The following is a 22,573-nucleotide window of genomic DNA, read 5'->3' on the forward strand; positions in this document are numbered from 1 at the left end:
CACTCGGACACACAGCGACCGTGCCACGGCCTGGTGCAGGAGGAGACACTTGGCACCTCCAGGGAGGAGGTTTATTCTGGGAAGGAGAATCTTACACTTTCTCTCCATCCCAGCCTCACATCTCCACATAACCCCCCTCCTCATATTCTTTCACACAGATCGAACACTCCAGTGGAGATTATTTATTCTCTTCTGCACTCTCTTTACTCCTCATCTCTGGCAGCAAGTCAACTGGAAGTTGCATTAGTTGTTTAGTCCAGTGGCTGCACTGGTTTGTACTGGCTGTTATCACCACTTCATAAAACAACTAACTGTGACGCAGGTGTAGGAAGAGACTGAAAATTATATTTTCTCAGGGTTTAAAAAAAGACATCTCAAAGTGACACCTCACAGATTCCTTTGAAGTTGTTAAGTGTGAAATGCTGCAGTGGTGTTAAAACTGTGGGCTGATGTAGAGGAAACCAAATCATATGACAGTGCACTATTAACAACTTAATTATCTTTTAAATACAAGCATGGGACCCAAATTTAAAATGCTAGAGAGACATTTTTAGCAGTACGATCATCACAAAAAATGTAAGCTGTGCAGCAGCAAAGTGAAGCCAATGACTTAAAACTGCATTCTTTCTAACTGCCAGCACTGGTTACAAACAGAAGTCTGATTGTATAGAAGTCTATGAGAAAATGACCCTACTTCTCACTTGATTTATTACCTCAGTAAACGTTTTGCTACTGAGTTTGTGGTCTTAATGCCTAGTATGAAGTCTTATTTAATACTGCATGATGTCCACTGTGAAAAGTATGGTCCCATTTAGAGTAAAATAGGCGATAATTGCAATTGCGGCCCTCGTGACGATATTTTGTGGCCCCCACCTTGATATGAAAGTTTAATGTCAGTTTTATATGAATGGCACTTTACCGTGTTGTGTGTGGAAGGTCCCTTTAATTACTTTTTTTGGTAACATTGTGTCTTTATTTGGTAATTTTGTGTCTTTTTTAAATAATTTGTGTCTTTTTTAAATAATTTTGTGTCTTTTTTGGTAATTCTGTGTCAATTTTTAGTAATTTTGTGTCTTTTTTGGTAATTTTTGTGTCTTTTTTGGGGTCATTTTGTGTCTTTTTTGGTCATTTTTGTGTCTATTTTGGGGTCATTTTGTGTCTTTTTTGGTCATTTTGTTTATTTTTTAAGTAATTAGTTTGTTTTTTTTTAGTTTTTTTCTGTAATTTTGTGTCTTTCTTGTAATTTTGTGTCTTTTTTTTGTAATTTTGTGTCTTTTTTTGTGATTATGTGTCTTTTTTGGTCATTTTGATTCTGCCTCCAGCAGCCCCCAGATAATTTGAGTGACCTGTGTATATTTCTTTGTTTTTGTCTTCGAATTTTGACCCTTTCACTGAGTTTTCACTTAATGAAAATCAATTGTAACTATGGTCTCTTAAAATGTCATGTTCTGCATTTGGTTGTACTTCAGGCACTCGAAGGAGTCGTCTGACTGTTCAGAACACAGTTAACTTGTTATATTATCAGTCAACATGTTCTCTGATCCCGTACCTTGTAATGATTTCTCACAGTAACATAGTTTCATGTGTGCATGTAAACATTGTCAGCTGTGATGCTGATGGTTTTTAATTGTTAATGGATTGGTGCTTGAAACAAATGATGATTAAATATGACAATGCCTTCGTCTAAATCAGGTTTGAGGGCCATTTTGGTTAATTTAAGAAAAGGAGGAAAAGGCAGGGCAGTTTTATTGGGATACTAGGCCACAGCCAAAACTGGCCTTCGCACTCCGCAAAGTTAGAGCCAAGGAACACAGAGAGAGAGAGACAGCATTCACAGTTTGACGATGAAGCAGAGGAAATGATACTGAAATGCAAGAAAGTATTCTTCTTTTGTTATGTAACAAAGAAAAGCAAGCAAACCGTAAGCCATGAGCAGCATACCTGTGATATTCTTAACCTTATAAATAAAAATAATACACTTATCCCAGACTAGTTAAAAAAAAATTCAAAAAATGTTTAAATTAAGGCAGGGGATTTATAACTTAAGGGGGTTGCTAATGTTTGAAACTCACAAACTAATCTCAAATACAGATGTGTGTCAGTTTTGGGTGTAAAATTATGGATTAATGGACTAAATGATGAAATAAATGTGTCTATGTTAGTTTTCAAGAAGACTTTAAAGTGTAAAAGTATCTAGGGTTACAATGAAATTTGATTGAATTTGATTTTTCAGTTCAAGGTATCATGTGTTTTGTAACAATGTGAATTATTCAGTTAATGTAATATGTATAATGTATACATGTAGATGGTACAGGAGAGGCAAAAATGAGCCTTGGGGCTTCAACCTTTTCCTTTTTCGGTTGCTGTCTGATGGATTCTTTTGTAAAAACATGATTTTAGTTTGTTTTCTTTGTTTTTTTGTAACCGAAATAAAGCATTCATTCATTCATTCAAGTTCAGTACATAAAACAGCTACAAATGATCACATGTCACTCAGCAAAAAGTTGTATGGTCGTCATTTGAATTTAGTGAGGCGATTAAAATGAGAAAGACGTGGAAGTCAGTAGGGAAAGAGGAATCCAAGCTCTGGGTTTAGTGTTAGAGGAGCGTTGGAGAGGCAGGAGGACGAGGTCAGCACGGTGGAGCCAAGTTCTTGGCGGCCAACTAGGCTAATCCTGCTGCGCTCATTCGTCATTAGATCTGTTTAAACATGTCTGTCACTGTCCCCAAAGACCCCCAAGCTGCACAGCTAAGCTTACACATGCTAACATTAGAAACACACATGAAGACTCAAAGCTCCTTGCACACACTGGGTGAAACATACATGATCAGACTGCCACACTCAGAGATCAACCAAGCCATCACCCTGTGCTAATGCTATGAAGACTTGGGCTATTTTGGCCATTTTTGAATTCTCATTTGTCATTTTGTGTCTTTTTTTAGTCGTTTTGTGTCTTTTTTTTGTCATTTTGTGTCTTTTGTGTCGTTTTTTGGTCATATTGTGTCTTTTTTTAGTCATTTTGTGTCTTTTTTTGGTCATTTTGTGTCTTTTTTTTGTCATTTTGTGCCTTTTGTGTCGTTTTTTGGTCATATTGTGTCTTTTTTTAGTCATTTTGTGTCTTTTTTTGGTCATTTTGTGTCTTTTTTGGTCATTTTGTGTCTTTTTTAGTCGTTTTGTGTCTTTTTTTGTCATTTTGTGTCTTTTTTTGTCATTTTGTGTCTTTTTTTAGTCACTTTGTGTCTTTTTGTGTCTTTTTTGGTCATTTTGTGTCTTTTTAATCATTTTGTGTCTTTTTTTGGTCATTTTGTGTCTTTTTTGGTCTTTTTTAGTCACTTCGTATCTTTTTTAGTCATTTTGTGTATTTTTTTAGTCATTTTGTGTCTTTTTTTGGTCATTTTGTGTCTTTTTCTAGTCATTTTGTGTCTTTTTTAGTCCGTTAGTCCAACATAAAATGTGATTTTGAATCTTTTTTTTAACTTTCAAAACACTATCATGCTCAATAAAGAACTTTAAATACAAAATATATTTGAGCTTGTCTCCAGTTTTACTTGGTATATCATCATCAAACTGAAACTGGCCTCATGGAGTTTACAGCCAGAACTTTAGAGGTAAATTTACAGTAGGGCTCCACGCTGCTTTGTTTTCTAGTCTGGATGTCATGAAGAAGTCATGATCTGGAGCTTTTGGAGACTCTAGAGGGTTCATGTTGCCGATTGGCATTGACATTGGACATGCTCCATTTGGAAAGCCTGTTTATGTTCTCCAGCGTGAGCTTATCATTTGCACAGTAGCCCAGTTTGATTGCATCTGTTGTACATAGAAATGAAGGCAGCGCCTGACCGCAACTGTTTCACACATACATTAGTGAGAACGGAAAGAGGCTAGAGGGCAGGAACAACACAAGGTTAAGATCATTCACACCATGGAACGGCTCTTACTGCCTTCGCACTGCTGCACTGTGCTGGGTAGCCAGATGACAACAAGAGGGGCTGTATTGAATACTAATTATCTTAAAGTTCAAGAAGGACGAGTCAAATTCCCAGAGCTTTCATGGCTTTATGCAGCTCCTGTCACTCACACTTCCTCTAGACATGCTGCGTCCTTTGAAGAACTTAGTAAAGGTTAGCGGCTGGCAGAAAGCACCTGGAATAATAAATGACAGCTGGAGTGTCCTGTTTGCAGTGACACTGTAACATGTCGGCTGTGCAAATTCCTTTCACAGTTTTTAATTCCTTTCCCTCGCTTTTCTCTAATCTATCTCCATTTTCAGACGCTCGAACCTCACAGGAATGTTTTGTTTTTGTTGTAGTCAGTCATCTGTGACTCTGACCCGTACTCGTAATGCTTGTAATGTTAGTTATAAACAAGCTGAAGCTTATTTTTACTGTTGCACTGTCTGTAAACCATTCCAAATTAGGCTGTATCCCACATTTTGGGGAATTATGTCACTGCTGGCTTTCTTGGATTTTTCATTTTAAATGGAAAAAAGATGTTTTTGTTAGCCTTCAGCCAGTGTTTGTTTCTCTTGTTTTTAGCTTTGTGCAAAGGATAACTACAGTCAAAAATGTACAATGGCGGTAAGTCCCACTGATACAGCCTAAATACCTACAATACACACAATATAGTACTACTACAACTACTATGCAGGGCCGATTGTCTTTTAAAAAATTACGATACCATTAGCCCTAAAGTGATATTGATGCCAATAGAGTACTTGATTTGATACGCATCATGCAATGGAAGCACTCAGTCACGAAAATTACCACCGCCACGTTATTTTAATCAGATACCACATGCATGTAGTATAGTTTTATAGTATATGCAGTTTTTGGGGTCTTGGCACGATGAACCGCCATCACCATCAAATACACCAAACTGGACTTCATCACACCACAGACAGAATGTGTTGAAGCTGTTATCTATAGATGAACTTAATCTGACACAGTGCACTCTACCTAGTAGTGCTGCGTTGCATCCACAAAAGCATTTTTTTTCTGAAGCCAGCTCATTTTTTAAAAGGCCTTTTTTTTGTGTTTTTACACAAAGCTACCAACGTCAGCAGAGTGACGAGGTGCTGAGCTTCTATTTAGAGCAAAGTGCTTCAGATTTGCCGTTTATTTGTGGTCGCAGAGAGAAAAATTTAAATTCAAAATTCAAAATGACTTTAATTATCTCCGAGGGCATATTCAGTTAGTCTGTTAGCTCTTGAAGAATGAGACAGCCTGATGGCTGTAGGAGCGAGGATCTTTTTCAAAGAGAGGAGCCGTCCACTGCTGTTTTTTTACTCCATAAATATGAAGTGTAGTGGATGATCCGGGTATTTCAAGATAGACTTGAACATCTTGACAGGTCATCTCTCCACCACCTCCTCCAGTGTGTCCAACCTGGCTCCAACCACAGAACCAGCTCTTTACACCAGTCTGTCCAACCTCCTTCATCTCTGTTATTAGGAAATTTAAATTAGGATAAACACAACCAGTCGTCACTGACACCCAGCCATTTAATCACTTTGGAGGAGGGGCGGGACAAATACCACAAAGAACAACCATCAAACGCAGCGCTAAACAACAACAACAACAACAACAACAACAACAACAACAGTTGTCTTTGCCTTCACCCAAAGCAAAAGCCAGAGCAAGTACTCGTTCACCAATGAGAATATTGGATAAAAGTATACTGACCCACCAATCAAGCAACCGAGCAGAACTTTCTAGCACTACTAAGTATTAATTAATGATTTGTTAGTAGCTCCACTTAGATCACTAGTACCCTACAAGTTTTACACCACTTGTGGTGCTATGGAGCAAAGTTTTTTTATGCAAGTGACGACACACTTTTCCACTGAGCAACAGGTGGCAGTAATGTGCCAAGACAGGCAACAACATGCCAGCAGAGGCCTGGAAGAAGACAGCTGCTAGGAAGTAAACATAGACGCACAATTAAGGGTTCAGAAAGAAAAAGAAAAAAGGCTTTTTCTTTAGTGTTTTATGAGGAAGGAGATGAGATGTGACTTCAACCTCACAGGTTCAGTTATTCACCCCGAGGTCGGACACACTTCCTTAATTTAACACAGTGGTTCGTTCTGCTCCATTGAAATTGTTTATCAGAGGAAACAGCTAACCACTTCTTCTTCCTTCTGCCAATCAACCAAATTTCTTATCTTTAGGAAAGCCCCATTAACTATTAAGTGGGGCCATAAAGTCCTGATATGAACCTGTAGACACATAAACACAAATCATATCAGATATCATGTGTCTCTACTGACTATGTGCCGCTCCGGATCGCCCACCTTCTTTCAGGCTGTGATAGACAAGTCTGTCATGATCCATCGTCAATCCTGCCTTCTCCATGTCTTCTCCCATTGGAGGAGAGCCCGGGGGGGAGGGCTCAAAGGACAGGCACTGGTTGGTGTCCAGCATTATCATTGAGAATGGAGATAAATTATTTTGTAAACATTGAACTTCTCATTCAAAACTGGTCCTCCTCTCAAATCCCAGATCTTGGCTGTTTTTGGCTGAAGAGGAAAAGAAAAAAGTCCTTGATGTGTCAAAACTGCACCAGCTGTCCCTTCAATTAGCTGTCCTCTCTTTCCAAGGGAAGGACGGGAATCAAACGCTTCAGAAGACCCCCAAACAAGTCAAAGAAAATATCCTTTTGAGCCAAAATGGGAAGGAAAAAGGCTGCTACTTCTTCCTCTCTTCTCCCGAAGTGCCTCTCTCTTCTGTATGAGAGTAATCGATTGGTCTGTCTCTCTCTCTCTTTCTTTCTCTTCTTCCTCCTGCTCTCTCCTTCCCTTGCAGTGGCAGCCGGCGAGTCACGACAGCGCTGCTCTGCGAAAGGTTTCCCGGGGAGACGGAGGGGGGAAAAGAAATCCACAGGGCGAGTCGTGGATGAGAAAGAACAAGGGAGCGGAGGGGAGGAAACTGAAAAAAAGAGGCCAGTGGCGGAGGAAGAGAGGACAGCAGTGAGCTCAGCAGAGAGAGAGAGACAGAGAGAGACAGAGAGAGAAGAGAGAGAGAGAGAGAGAGAGAGAGAGAGAGAGAGAGAGAGAGAGAGAGAGAGAGAGAGAGAGAGAGAGAGAGAGAGAGAGAGAGAGAGAGAGAGAGAGAGCCCAGAGAGACTGCTCTGGTTGCAGCTCCTCCTGGATCTCTCTCTCTGTCTCTCTCTCTCTCTCTCACACACACACACACACACACAAACACACAAGCAGGGAGTGCTGCTGATAAAGTTCTCCTGCTCAGCTGTTGCCATTCATTCACTGTTACAGACTTTTTTGGGGGGGGGAGTGGGGGGGCAAACTCCTCCCTGTCAAACACACAAACACAGCTTATAGAAATCACAGCAGCATAAAGGAGACAATCCAGTCTTGAACACGAATACGAATACGAATACGAATACGAAAACTTTATTATCCACTGAGTGGAAATTCCTCTTTGGTTTCACCATAGACGTGTCTCAAAACAAATAGAACAAACACTTTCTAGTCTACAAATTTCTTTATCCAAACATGTTGAGTCACTTAATCTATGAGCAGTTTTTATTGGAGGAGTGGAAACGGCTGGTTTCCAGGGATGACCTCATCCAACATAATCGACCTTTGTCAGAGATACTTGGGTAAATCTGACACCCGGATGAATCATATGCACTGATACAGACGTTTGGAGTGATTGATTGATACCCAATCACCGCTGCAATTCTGGAAATGGTTTTTTGAGCAACCTGCCCTTGAGGAAAGTCACCCAGAGAGTCTATGAAATATGTTTTCAGTAGAAGTGGTTTTCTTATTGGAGATACTGGAGAATCGAAGCTAATGCATCATAATCCTTTCAGAAAACAGATTTTTTTAGTACCACAAACTGTCCCTAGCTCCCCCAGAATGCCGATGGTCAACCCCGTCCTTGGCCGCACCCCCTCCCCCTCTCTCCACTGTTTTAAATAGCAAGGCCAGCTGGCCATAAGGGGGCTATATTCAGCTTGGTATCACCTGTGTGCTCGCAGGGTAAGGTTACTTTGAGGCACACACATCACTGCCTACAAATATACACACACGCAAACTTTTAAGCCGCATTTCCCTGGACCGAATCAATGTTTCATGAGGCGTGATACAAAGGGAGATACATTGCTTTCATACCTTCCATTTCACCATACGTACAGCACAGAGAGGACTCAGGCCTATAAATAAAACAACTGAATATGATCTATGAAAACCCAGCACACTGTGACATAGGGGTGTGCCATATCGCATCGTTCACGAAAAAAAAAAATGCATATCATGATATTGGCAACATTCCTACTTCTTGATGACGTGGTTAAAGTTGTTTTGCAGCTTTCAAAATAAGAGCACAGTGTGTTAAGAGAATCCGCCACAGAATTTACAAGAAGACTGTCAAAATAAGATGCCTTAAATAAAACATATAAGAACCTTTATTCTCCTTTACAATATTTCATTAAAATATGCTCCCGGAACCCCTCAATGGTTATTTTTATTATTTGCTTATACTCAAGAGTCGAGAGTAATTTTTTTGTATTTGGCAACTGTTGAGATTTGCACTTCACACTACATTTTAGATTTTTATTTATTTATACATTTTCTATATCTTTTTAGGTATCTCCTAATATCTTCAAGAATATCGTTATCGCAAAAAATGCCTGCAATATCGTGATATTCTTTTAGGGCCATATCGCCCAGCCCTACTGTGACATCACGGCTGACTCGTACAGAACATCTCTGTCACACAGGTGACACGCACACGGCTGCAGCGCACCTGAAAACACAGACGACTCCTTTAACAAACGGCGACTGGTACCTACAATAACTGTCTGCTATGAGTGTGTGATTAAAGTCCACCTGCTGTTATGATTCACAGTCTGGGCAGGAAACACACGCATGACAACACACACAGGGATTAGGATGTCGCCGTGTGGGTTGAGCCAATCTCAGCGACACACCCACGCACACATCATCCACTGACATGCCACACATGACTGTTTATTATCATATTCAATGCTAAAAAAAACCTGTTCACATTTTCACTTAAATGTTCCAACTCTGTTGTTGTGGTTCAGTCAGTGTTTTTTTACTTAACAATACACATGGGGCTCAGATTCCCATGCAACATGAGAGGGCGATAATTTACGGCTCAACAGTAACGTATAAATTCTGTGTTGTTTGATAAGTGTCATTGGAACCTTGAACGATGGGGTGAAGCAGTAGTTTGCGGGGGAGTTTTTATGGTTTTAGGGCTTCGTGATGATAGTGTGTGGGAAGTACAGTTATGCTCTTTCCCATGACTTCACTACACTAAATTAGTACTAAACTAGGTGTGAATGGAGAACTTGGTATTCAGGGACGACTGCACTGGATATTTATCTCATGTTATGGCTTGATGATAAAATAATAATAATACATTTTATTTGTAAAGCAGTTCAGTTCAGTTCAGTTCAGCTTTTTTATTTCGAACATGTGCGAGTAACACAACAAAGTAAACTCAGAAACAAACAAATTCAATGAGAATAATCAAAACAAAAATAGCAATTGTCAAAACAAAAGCTATAATGTGAACGCAACATGTCCGAAAAGGAGTAGGATGAAGCATATGCTTATTTAAACCTACCCCTTCTCCACTACTCAATTAACATTGTTAAAGCCCTTCTTCCTCCCTGTACCTTGTGAAAACATGTGTTTGTACTGCTTTTTTAACTGGATCATCATCCACAAACTGCACATTTCATTGTTAAAAGCAATCCCAAGTCCATGTGACTCCCCCCTGCACTGTAGGTGGGGTTCTCAGCTGATTGTTGTATTCCCCTTTTTGACCGAGGCTGTTCCAGGGCTGGTTCGGAGCTTGTGCCTGATCTTTAACCACTCCCTTGCTTAGTTAGTGGGCTGGTGTTAATGGACTAGTGTTAGCGGGCTAGCGTTAGCTTACAACAAAGTCCAACATTACATATTACGTTCGGTGTTAATAGGAATGTAATCCCCGTCCATAGCATTCAAGATGAGCAGAACAAATGTGTTGTACATGTCGGGTTTGCCAATGGAAGTTTGCAAAGCCAGGAGCAACATTTGCCATTGTTGTTATTATACTTGCTGTGTTGTAATGACTTGGTTCTCGAGACTGTAGAAAAGCAAACAGGTTCTGAGACAGTTCGCAAGTTAAACTAGGTTTGTGTTGGTCGAAAAAGGGGCAACAGCAAGGTTGCATGAAACTGTAGTGACATCATCTTCAACTCGCTGAATCTTTTCGTCTGCAACCAATGGAAAGTCTGAACTTCCTCAATTGTACGCTATATTTAGCTGGCTGCCATTTCTCAAATCTTGGTCAAGCAAATAAAAGAATGGCTAAAAACAGCACAAAGACTAGGAACTATTGAATACGACAGGCCTAATACCCAGGAGGGTTTCCAGTGTTTAAAATGTATACTAGTACTACCAATACATGATACTCCTGCATGCTGTTTGTGTGCAGCATTTCCGTTACAACCATTTCATCTGGCGCTGATGTTAACCTTTAGCGAGAGAAATTAGCTGTCATTGTTCTGGCTTTGGGAACATTCCACTGAGGCTATGTGGCCTTGCACAACCTTATCTGGATATTTCTTCATCCGTTGCTGAAAAACATTTCTGGCAATTAAACTAAAAAAGAAAACACTGCTTTTTGGGCAAGCAGAGAGGATATAATTACTGCATGAAGGTCTTGCAGAAATAGTGACTCCAAGACTTCCTGGATGTGTAAATGAATAGCAAAACACCCCCACAGCTTCCAGTCGGTCATTATAACCTGGACCACCAAGGGCAAAAAACATCCTAAACCATTGGTTGTTTTCCTGTTAAATGGCATTTAAGTCATGCTGTTTTTTTGTATTGAGTTTTTTTTTTCCTTTTTTTGGAGGACATCTATTCAAAGTCTAATCCTGTTTAGACAGTAGGATACACAGCTGGGTAACATGCAAGCAACCATCAGTCCAAATATCTGTGAACTGGCTCTTTGTAGATTGTTTTTTCTTCAATCAGAACATACTGCGATTTATAATAATTGAGGAGAAAATGGAAACAGACCTGACACTAAGTTTAACTGTGCACAAAGCAGTCCGTTATTACTTTTTGTCCATTCCATGCTGTGGCATCCCAAGCTTCAGCCTCACAATTTAAAAGCTAAGCAGCTGCAAAACATGACCTCCAAGTGATGCTTATTTATCTCCAAAAACTACTGAAAGTTGAGGGGGATAAAGTAACAACAACCAAAATGTTTTTTATTTTCTACCCTGGTTGTGGAACATCATGACCCTCTTGGCACAGAGTGTCCTTTAACAGGACCTGCCCAAAACAATTACCCCACCACATTCCATTCACCTTCCCACAGCAATTAGTCGTTTTCCCGCAAAACCTCCCCCAATCATCACGAACACACAAGACCAAACAAGCCTTATAAACACAGGTGAGCCACACATGAGGAGCCTGGAAGGAAAGATTCCTCAGAATTTCCGACCATAATTGGCTAATTGGCATTGGAACCCAACAACATCTATGAACCACATCCAGATCTATGTTGGACTATTATTAATTATAATAATAACTCTATCTATTTGGCACATTTTAAAAACTGGCTGGGGAGATGGGCGCCTTGAAAGCCTTGCTTAGCCTGCTGCCCCCGCGACCCGGCCTCGGATAAGCGGAAGAAAATGGACGGATGGATGGATGGATGGATGGATGGATGGATGAATTTTAAAAACAAGTGCTTAGAAAGTGCTTTCACAGAGAGTAGTTAATCACAAAGGAGAATTATGCCATAGGGCCAAAAACAATTACTACATTAAGAAACAAAAGTCAAAACCGATTTTAAAAAAAGACATGCAGGATCAATCACAAGACATTCTCAGATACTGAGGAAAAGTATCCTTAAAAAAATGTGAAAGTAAAAGGAAGACGTGAGAGATTAGAAGAGTAGTAAGATGGAAAGTATTACATAAAACAAGTCTATAAAAAGGGGTTTTAAGAAGTGATTTAAAAGAAGTGTGTGCTTTATCTCCTTGGGCAGCTCTTACCAAGGTTGAAAGCCTGGTTCATGGCATTTATGATTTAAAAAATGTATGTCACGATCCAGTTAAAAATTAAAATTTAGCCTATTCCTTCTCTTTTCAATCATCAGTGTTTGCAGGGCTACAGCAGATTGGGGCTGATATACCAACAGTTTATGTCCTTGTTTATATTAGTGGTCAATAAATTTGTGACTAATGATCAAAGCATGATCTCTGTTAACCCTCTGGAGTCCATCTATTTATTAAAAATACACGTTTTATTTACAGTAATAACTTTATTTATATATGATATGTAGACAAGCTGAGAAAGCCAGTTGAAAGTGCATCATAGGAGCTTTCACAGTGTGACATTTATGTTTCTAGACCACTTTTAAAATGTGAATTTTCTTTCTAAAATGAATACTACTATTATTTTTAATTTACATGCAAATAGACTGTTTTGTAGTTGTATTATTTATTATTTTTTCTGCTGTTTTGTGTGTATAAATGGTTTAAAAAAGGTACATTTCCATAGAAACCTGTGTCTTTTGTTTGTATTTTGGGTTCCTGGTAGCTTTATACTTTGTTAATTAAAATAAAATGAAAAAGCGGACTGATAGCCAAGTTTGTGTGGAGAAAAAGGAGCCATGCATGTGATGTAAGGACAGGAATAGGCATAGGAAGCTGACAAATTTTAACCAAAATCTCCTGGACTTTAGAGGTTTAATAAACTAACCAAGCAGCTATTTTGATTGGTTGCTAAAGTTTACCACTGATGTATCTTCCGAGACTTGGCGGTCCCTTGGCAGAATCAATTAATTGACTTTGGAAACCAGAATCTCTCAGCTGGTCTATCACAAAATAATGAGCAGTAAGTATTTGTGTACCACTGTGCACCAACACTACATATTCACTGAGAGAGATGTGTCAGGAATCATTCCTCATCAAAAGTGTCAAGTATCCAAACTTGGACTCAGATATTTGGTTGGAATCATCGGCATGTTTACTTGTTCTTTGAGCAGATATTTCCTCATCTAAATGAGGAAACTTTTAGATTCATATGGTATTTTATTGAGGCAACGTTCTCCATTTAACACTGATTCATTGAGCAGTTCGGCATGTTTTGCTCAGGGTTGAAAACAAAAACTTAACCCATTGGCTCTACACCAAGGTTATTATAGTTAACGAAAACTAACAAAATAACGAAAACTAGAATCGAAAAAACATTTTGTTAACTGAAATAAAAATAAAAACAAGAGTTTTTTTAAAAACGATAACTAACTGAAACTGTATTGTGTGGTTACAAAACTAACTAAAACTAACTAAAATTATAGTGAAAATGTCCTTCGTTTTCGTCATTGTCAACTCTTTTCATACATAATCCAGTGTTTCTATTAGAACATGCAACACATGGCATTTATTGAGATATTTACTCGAACCAAAATTCAAACGACCGGAACTGTAAGAGTTAATAAACGTATTGGGGCTGAGATGGATAAACCAAAAAGGAAATAAATTACAAAACAACTAAAACTAACACTAAAACGAATAAAAACTAAACTAAAACTAAGCATTTTCAAAAAATAAAATCCAAACTAAAACTAGCAAACTCACATTAAAAACTAATTAAAACTAACTTAACTTGAAAACAATAATTCACAACAAAATTAAAACGAAAACTAATGAAAAATCCAAAACTATTATAACCTTGCTCTACACCCAGCAGAACCCCTTACTTGAGCTTTCCCAGCACGCTGTGGGTTTTGAACCGGTGACCTTCCAGTCACAACCAAGTTTACCATCAAGACAGATAGATATAGCAAGCGCCAAACACACGAACCAAACAAAACCTGACCTGCTGAGAAAAGCAGCCAGGCCATGCAGCAGGTCAGACCAGCCATTAACATTCCAGCAGGGAAAACAGAAGGTGTTTTTTTCACTTCACTTCCTGATTCTCCCCCCGCCCGCTTTACTGTGGAATTTACCAGCACTGTTTGCGTTTGGCTGTGACTCAACACTGACATCACGCCCGGGATTTCTAAGTGTTGATCCACTGAAGTGCACAGAGATGCAGCCTGAGGAATCTAGTTAATGATATCCGAACCAACGTGCTCGCGCTGTACAGACTAGTAGCTGTGTGTCAGCCGTGTGTGTAATCATAGTCAAAGAATGTGAGAAAATAGTGCTAAAACAAGTCAGCACCTAATCATTTAATGTAGTGTCCCTGCTCTGGGTTTAAGTACTGGATGAGGTAAACTAACCATCTTAAGCCAACTCTGAATGTGTTTGCAGACAAAGCAATTGTACAAGTTCTTCTGGGATATCAGATGTATAATCCCTCGCTGAGCCAATGCAGCACTTTAGTTTTGTTCCCAAGAGAAATTGTGTTTAACTCAATGAGTCTTGGGCTATTTTTGTACCATTTTCATGTCTTTTCGTGTCTTTGCAAGTCATTTTGTGCCTTTTTTTTTGGTAATTTGTGTCTTTTTTGTGTATTTAGGGCCCGAGCAGGCAACGACCTGCGAGGTCCCTATTGTATTTTGAATGATTATTTATTTATTTCTTATTATTATTCTCGTACCCAAATTATTGCATTTTTCATTTTTAGTTATTTTGTGCCTTTTTGGTCATTTTATGTCTTTTTTTAGTGATTTTATGTCTTTTTTTAGTCATTTTGTGTCTTTTTTTAAGTCATTTTGTGTCTTTTTTTAAGTCATTTTGTGTCTTTTTTTGGGTCATTTTATGTCTTTTTTTAGTTATTTTGTGTCTTTTTTTGTCCTTTAGTCCAACATAAAATGTGATTTTGAATCTCATGCTCAAAAAAAGAATTTTAAATGTTGCAAATGTGACCAAAGGTGTCAAATCTAACATATAAGAGGGTTACATCCAGTTCTATCATTTTATCCTAAATATATTTGAGCTTGTCTCCAGTTTTACTTGGAATATCATCATCAAACTGAAACTGGCCTCATGGAGTTTACAGCCAGAACTTTAGAGGTAAATTTACAGTAGGGCTCCACGCTGCTTTGTTTTCTAGTCTGGATGTCATGAAGAAGTCTGGATTTGGTGCTTTTGGAGACTCCAGAGGGTTAATTTGCTTTTCAGCTGTTAAAGAAAGTTCTCCTTAAAGAACGCTCTGCTACCAAACACCACTACTACACATACTACAACCATCCAGCTGGCTCAAAGACAGAGTTCATTTTTGCAATGAACAGATTTATTGACTATTGAAATATCTTCCAGAAAGCCAAAAACTATAGTTAACAGCTCCTATTTTCATTAAGTCTATCGGCTTCGTTGTACAAGATTGCACTCTCCTTGCAGAGACGTCTGAATTCAAAAAGCATTGCTAAAAATAGGTCCAATGCAGCAATAAGGTTGTAACGATCAGACCGGTTGGACACAAGCTGGAGGTTTTGCCAGTTTAGCTTTACTCAAAGTGATCTTACCTGTAAAGGCCCTGATAATCCCTCATTGTAGAGAAAATCTGTGAGTACATATGCACTCCTATATGATCGCCTGGCCACTCTCGCACATGTTGGACCTATAATTAGCACAGCTTTTAGAGCTCAGCATAGTCATATCATCACAACCAATAGACGTAATAACCCAAGCTACAAACATAAACACATACTGAAATAAAACCAGGGCTTTCAATTAATTAAAAAAAAAATCAAATAATCACTGAATTTGCTTTGATTAATTGCTGTTCTTTTTCATCTTTAGACCAAAGCTTGTAATAATGAATATTTCTCTGGAAAGGGGGACTTGTGCATACCCAAAGAACCCATTTTCATTCAGATATCTTGAGGTTCAGAAGAAAATGCCCTTTTTTTTCCTCGCCAAACTTTCGACCAACTTTGGGGTGTTATTCTGCCCCCTACTTGACAAGATATCGATATGATTGGTGCCAATGGATTCCTTATGTCTCTAGTTTATGATTTCCAAGTCTACACTGTAAATTGTAAAACCCAACTTATTGTTTCAATTTAAATATCTGAGTGTCAATGCTGTGAAATAATTTCATGTCAAGACAACAAAGGCAAAGGAGTTACCTCAAATGACTCAATATTTTAGGTTAAAATGACTTTTTGCACAAATCTTGTAATAGACATGTATATGTATCTGTGTGTGTGTGTGTGTGTGTGTGTGTGTATATAGATATATGTATGTATTTATTTACTTATTTTTAATTTATTTTTTGTGGTTATAAATGCCCCCCCCCCTTTTTTATCTCTCTCTTTTTCTTTCCCCAGTTATTTATTTACTAAATTTATTTTTTATCATAATTATTGCTATCATTATTGTTTATTATTATTTTTCTTATATGTGCCTTCTTGTTCTATGTTGTTCACCGTTTGTAAATTAACAAAATGTGGAATAAACATATGTTTAAAAAAAAAAAAAGGTTTAAAACAGCTAAAAACAAGCATACCGATAACATCAGAGCACATGTGTTCACCAGATCAAACACTATAGGAAATTCAAGCCATAGCAACACTGCTAAATTGTGTTGTGGAGGAAGAAATAAGGTACTGAGGAAAGAAATAAAGAGCTTTCTATTGAAACGTTTCTGGTCAAAGGTTCTTTGTTGAGAACCCTGACACCTTGTCAATGAAAACTAGTCCAACTATGGTCTAATTGTATACTGTTGAAGGAGAGAGAAGAATCTATAAGAGCCTGAGTGTAGCATGAAAAACAGAGGCACAGACCAGCTGGCAGCTGTTAGCATCTGGTAACATAAACCTTCACTGGAAACCAGAAAGAGCTGACGAAGAGGAGGAGGAGGAGGAAGAGGGGAGAGGAGGTCAGCAAAGGAGGTTTTCAGAGAGGACTAGAGGCTGGGAGAGAAGAAAAACAGAGCCTGAGAGGGGTGAGAGGGGTGTTCCCTGTCCAGTGATGACGGCTTTGTAACAGACTGTTGCATAACTGGAACATCTGAAAATCATTTTTCATTGGAACAAACCCCCTAACCTCCTCGCCCACTTAGAAAGGGAAACGCGGCTTTTCTTTTCTCCCTTACGACTGGTTTTCATTTCAGTCCTACAACAGACCCCCGGTACGGCTGGGCGTTATATCCATATATAAAATATATCGATATGTTTTTAACCCTTTATCGGGCGAAGAACCGTATTTGGTAACTTCAGTGGATATTAAATGGGGTCCTCATGTCTCTCTGTTTGGTCGTAGAACCACGTGGATTTTTCTTCCAGGTAATCAGCAAAGATCAGGCACCATGACATCTGACCAATCAGTATGATAATAATATAATAATATTCACTTTATTGACCATGATCTCCAATGTAAAAATGAAAAATTTAGGAAAAATCTGGAAGAAACAGTCATACAAACAGAGTTATTCTTCAGTGACTTTGCAAATTTACTAGATTAAAGTGGCAAATCTACAAGAAAAAAGGCTTTTCTTGCAGATTCCCCACTTTAAATCTCATAAATCTGCGCATTTTTTTTCTCGTAGATTTGCCACTTTAATCTTGTAAACTTTTTTCTCAAAATATTACCCCCCTCCCCCGGGTCCGTATGCTTTTTTACACATTCTGGCTGTATTAAATACCCTCCGATATTCTCTAGGGTTGAAATTTGGAATTTGCAAGTATTTCAATGATATGGAATTAGACCATATCGCATATATCGATATAGTTCAAAAAATTTTCTTTCTTTTTATATAAATGCTGCCCTTACTAGGGTTTGTCATATTCAGTTCTTTTGTAATGTTTGTTATTCTTTTCATATATAAATGTATTATTTCAGAAAAAGATTGGCCTATATTTTTTTCATAGGCTATTTTTATTTTTATAAGATATTTTTTTATTTAAATGTGTACTTTATGGAGCTTTGATTTAAAAAAAAAAGGTACTCCTGTTGTTATACAGTATTTATGTTCACTTAAATGAAAAGTTTCAATAAAATGACTTGTGACATATTTTGCTTTGATTTTGACTGAACATTTGCTCTCACTTTGTGATTATTATTATTATCGGGATATATATCGTATATCGATATTCAGCCTAAATATATCTAGATATGACTTTTGGTCCATATCGCCCAGCCCTACCTCCCGGGCAGACAGGCTGCATTAGAAAGTTGACCAAAGCCAATTAACACAACGGAGAGAAATAGCAATAAAGACAACAGCTACAGATACTGCAGCATGTATATGCAGCATGCTGGTAATGAGGAGTTTCTCACATACTGGATGTGTTCTTACTGGTGTTTTCCTTCTGGGTTTTATAGGCTTCTTCTTCCTGCCTTCCCCTCCCCTCCGCTTTCTGTATATAACATCTAATAAAAGCCTGGCTGTTAATTTACTCCAGCGACCAAAACGACAGGGTTTTTATTAGACACCGACCTTTGACGGCTGCACAGGTTTCTATTTTATCAGTGTTTGAGACAGAAACTGATGCAGGATTACGTGTGTATGGACGAAATGTCACGGAAAAAGAAAAAAAAAAAGACTGACGAAAATATATTCATTCCCTTTATCCATTGATTGCTGCTTTCCATAAATTCCAAAAATGAACCTTTTTTAAAAGTACTGTACTTTGTTCTATGTCTGCCTCCAAGACGACTCATATTTTGTTATGTCTGGTGTTTGTTGCTGATAAAAATGTCTTTATAAGAGACATTTAGAGACTAATAAGAGACTGTCATCACTGAAACCACATTAGAAAAAGGGACAAAACATTAAACTTTCCTTGTTTTTACTGAGCTACCACAATACTGAAGCTAAAAAATTCAAAACGCTTCCCGAAAAGAGTGTGAGGACATGAGTTTTAAGAGGAATCTTGTGATTATAAATCCCAGATGACCATGAGTATTTCAATCCAAGCACCAACAGCTGTGTTCTGTAGTCTGGTGTGACAGTGGGCACACTGGCTGCCATGTTGTCAGAGTTAAAGAGCAACAAACTGATGAGACAGAGATTTTCCTGGAATCTCTGGAGTCTGGTAACACTGTTGATGCTATCTACTGCTATCAACAAAGCTTCCTGTTTGTGGACAAGAAATAGAAATCGATTCCCACACTGACTGCCTTTATACACCGGGGACATGACGTATAAACTATTGAAACTATTTAGCATCAAAACTATTCATAACAGCAGAGATGCAGTTTTGCAACAGTTGCAAAACTTGTTTAACCCATTTAAGTCTAAAACGGCTGGGGAAGAAATGTCTGTAAAACCTCTGGGCGATTTTAAAATAACCCCCTAAAACCTGAAGGTTTTCTGGAAATTCAACAGAAGTGTCAACTCTTCCTACTAAATAATAGATTTTTCAGTCTCTGTAGCAGATAGAAATGAAATTCAAAAAGTATTTGAGAGCTTATAGCTGTTATATCTGAGCTCCCTCCGCTATAGTCGTCTTCCACCATGATTTTAGTTCTGGAAAAGTCCCATGATGCATTGCGACACTCCCACATGTATTCTCTTTTGTGTCTTTTTTTAGTCATTTTGTGTCTTTTTTAACTCATTTTGTGTGTTTTTTTAGTCATGTTGTGTCTTTTTGTGTCTGTTTTTGGTCATTTTGTGTCTTTTTTTGGTCATTTTGTATCTGTTTTTAGTCATTTTGTGTCTTTTTTTGGTCGTTTTGTACCTGTTTTTAGTCTTTTTGTGTCTTTTTTTGGTCATTTTGTGGGGTTTTTTGGGTCATTTTGTGTCTCTTTGTGTCTTTTTTTTTTAGTCATTTTGTGTCTTTTTGTTGGTCATTTTGTACCTGTTTTTAGTTTTTTTGTGTCTTTTTTTTGGTCATTTTGTGTTTTTTTTGGTCATTTTGTGTCCCTTTGTGTCTTTTTTTAGTCATTTTGTGTCTTTTTTTGGTGGTGATTTCAAAGTTCTGGAAAAGTCCCATGTTGCATTGCGGCACTCCCACATGTATTCTGATGCATTTCATTGGCCAAGAGGCTGAAAATAGGTGGAAAAAACTACAAATACTACAAAACGATGTATCAGCTTTCCCGGCTTGAATGGGTTAATAAAAGGGTTGAAATGCATCAACGCAGGCAGAGGACCAACTATTGGGTTGCTATTGACTCTAAGTAATGTCTGGCAGTCCGTCTGAGGTCAGTCAGTTGCTGTATAGCCTTGATTTACTGAAAGCTATTCTGCTGAGTGTCCTTTTAGGGAAATGCACTCAGTGGATTTAACTTCTCTCTGGTAAAGAGTTAGACATGGACGTATATACATCCAAGGCTTGTGAAAGGTAAGAACAGAAGGAGTGGGCTGGATATGCACTGCCTTTGTCAAGGAGTGATAAATGATCAAGAATGAAAATAATGACATGCTGTATATATGCGAAGGAGCAGAAACTGTACAGCTTTATTTTTTTTAAATACATAACATAACCTTCCATTCACGTTTCTCCAGCCAATTGCTTTATATTCGTATTTCTCTTTATTTTGAAATTATGAAAAACTCAATAAAGATATTGAACACAAAAGAAAATGAACACTCAATGCGTAGGATTAACTCTTAACCATTGACTGCACTATAGTGAATGTCCTTTTCGTACAATGTGAATGATTGTAGTGCAATCTGTCTTCCATAAAAAAAACGTTTTTGCCGCAAAACATTTGCATTGCATTTAAGCGACATAACAGTTAAAAGAAAAATATATAGACATGAAGATTAATAACACTAAAAAAATGTGCCCGGTGTGTAAATGTTAAACTACTTTTAAGTAAAAGTATGTTCTCAAAGGAGAATTACAATGGTTCATAAACATGCTGCTATTGTTTTTTTTTTTTTTTTTTACAAATTCACCCTCTGTACCTCAAAAAACCCGCCCGTGGGTTTGAAAAGCATTATTATTATTTTCTATTTTTTGGATTCGGCAAAAATACACAAAAAACAGGCATTATCGTTGGGGTTCTAACTTTCTGAATGTCGTTAAACTGATCATGTGTTGACCAATAGAAGCTTAAAACTGTGAGACTTAAATCTAAATTACTTATTTAAAAGTTTTGCACTGATCAGATCCTGTTAAAAACACGAAAAATACTGCACTTTTAAGCAAACTAAAAGGCCAACAGTTACGTCAAATAATCTGTGAAAATCGGGCTGAACTGTACGTACAATATAGATTTAACAACAGTTAAAAGAAAAATATATAGACATGAAGATAAATCACACTAAAAAAATTCTCCCGGTGTGTAAAGGCCTTAACTTGGACATTAAACGATTTTCTCTTTGAAGGTATTTCTGACATTTCTCGAAATTAGAGGTTTCCTGTTTTACTCTCACACACACACACACACACACACACACACACACTTACACACACACACTTACACACATAGGCTAAATTAACCACATCGTGCAGAGCGACAGCAGCACGCTGCCTTCACCTCACGCTGTCATCCACAGTGACGGTGAGTCATTCTAGCGACACAACGAGCTCACAGTGACCTCTGCTACATTCATCAGCCAACGTTAAGTGAGCCTTACTCTGTGTTAGCAGGTGAGTCACAGGCTAATGGCTGTTCTATTATTCAGACACAGCAGCGCATGTTGAGCTGGAGACAAGACACAAAGTAAACCAACTAGAGGATACATGTCCTCTTGTCTGTGCGGCTGAGAGATGTGACAGCAGGAACTTTTAACTGTGTGTGTGTGTGTGTGTGTGTGTGTACGACTGCACCTCTCAAACCCTAACTCACATATTTAAAAAGTAGAGGGTTTGTAGTGGATAATGTTGGGTTAAGCTGCTTTTAAAAGCAGAGAATAGTGGTTATGCTACAAAATTACAAAAAGTCCAATACTTAGTGCCTCCTTCAAAAACAAGCCGGAGCACTCCAACTTGCTGCAAAACAAGAACACTGCTGTGATTTTAAAACATCACGTTGTCTGCACAAGATGCTGCATGAATTTTTAGTTTTGCTTCCCACAACACCGATTATAAATGTGCATATGTGAGCGTTTGCTGCAGCTTTGCACGAACTGCCCTGCACAACATGTGGGCATTTGTTCAAATGTGTACACAGAATGATTTATTATTATTTTATTTTTTTGAATCGCCAAAAATACACAAAAAAATGGCATTATCGTTGGGTTTCTAACTTTCTGAATGTCCTTAAACTGATCATATGTGTTGACCAATAGAAGCTTAAAATAGTGATACTTCATCAAAATCACTTAAATCTAAATTACTTATTTAAAATGTTGACAAAAAAACAACAACAAAACCTTTTGCACTAATCAGATCCTGTTAAAAAACACGTGAAATACTGCGCTTTTAATAGAGCTGCAAGAATTACTCGATTAATCGTACAATAATCGATTATTAAATGAATCGTCAACTATTTTGATAATCGAATAATTGGTTTGAGCAGAGACAAAAAGTCTCTGATTTCAGCTTCTTCAATGTGAATATTTCTGGTTTCTTTGTTCCTTTATGACAATAAACTGAATATCTCTTTGGTTTGTGGACAAAACAAGACATTTGAGGACGTCATCTTGTGGTTTGGGAAACACTGATTGATATTTTTCAACATTTTATTGACCAAACAACTAATCGATTAATCGTCTAAATAATCGACGAT

General features: G+C 37.9%; 1 protein-coding gene across 6 annotated transcripts in view; it reads right to left on the minus strand.

Moving 5' to 3' along the window:
• The window catches only part of mrtfab (myocardin related transcription factor Ab), an 81,413-nt gene that overhangs the window by 35,077 nt on the left and 23,763 nt on the right, over positions 1-22,573 (minus strand). For 3 of the 6 annotated variants that reach the window (XM_059324330.1, XM_059324329.1, XM_059324326.1), the window contains exon 1: positions 6,291-6,980. The exons of the other annotated variants lie outside the window; for them this stretch is intronic. In XM_059324330.1, the coding sequence (XP_059180313.1) occupies positions 6,291-6,426 (136 nt within the window). In that variant the 5' untranslated portion in view covers positions 6,427-6,980. Of the gene's footprint in view, positions 1-6,290; positions 6,981-22,573 lie in introns of those variants that run through there. 6 annotated transcript variants of the gene reach the window in all.

Source organism: Centropristis striata, chromosome 21, assembly GCF_030273125.1.
Source record: "Centropristis striata isolate RG_2023a ecotype Rhode Island chromosome 21, C.striata_1.0, whole genome shotgun sequence".
In the NCBI taxonomy this organism is placed as follows: domain Eukaryota; kingdom Metazoa; phylum Chordata; class Actinopteri; order Perciformes; family Serranidae; genus Centropristis; species Centropristis striata.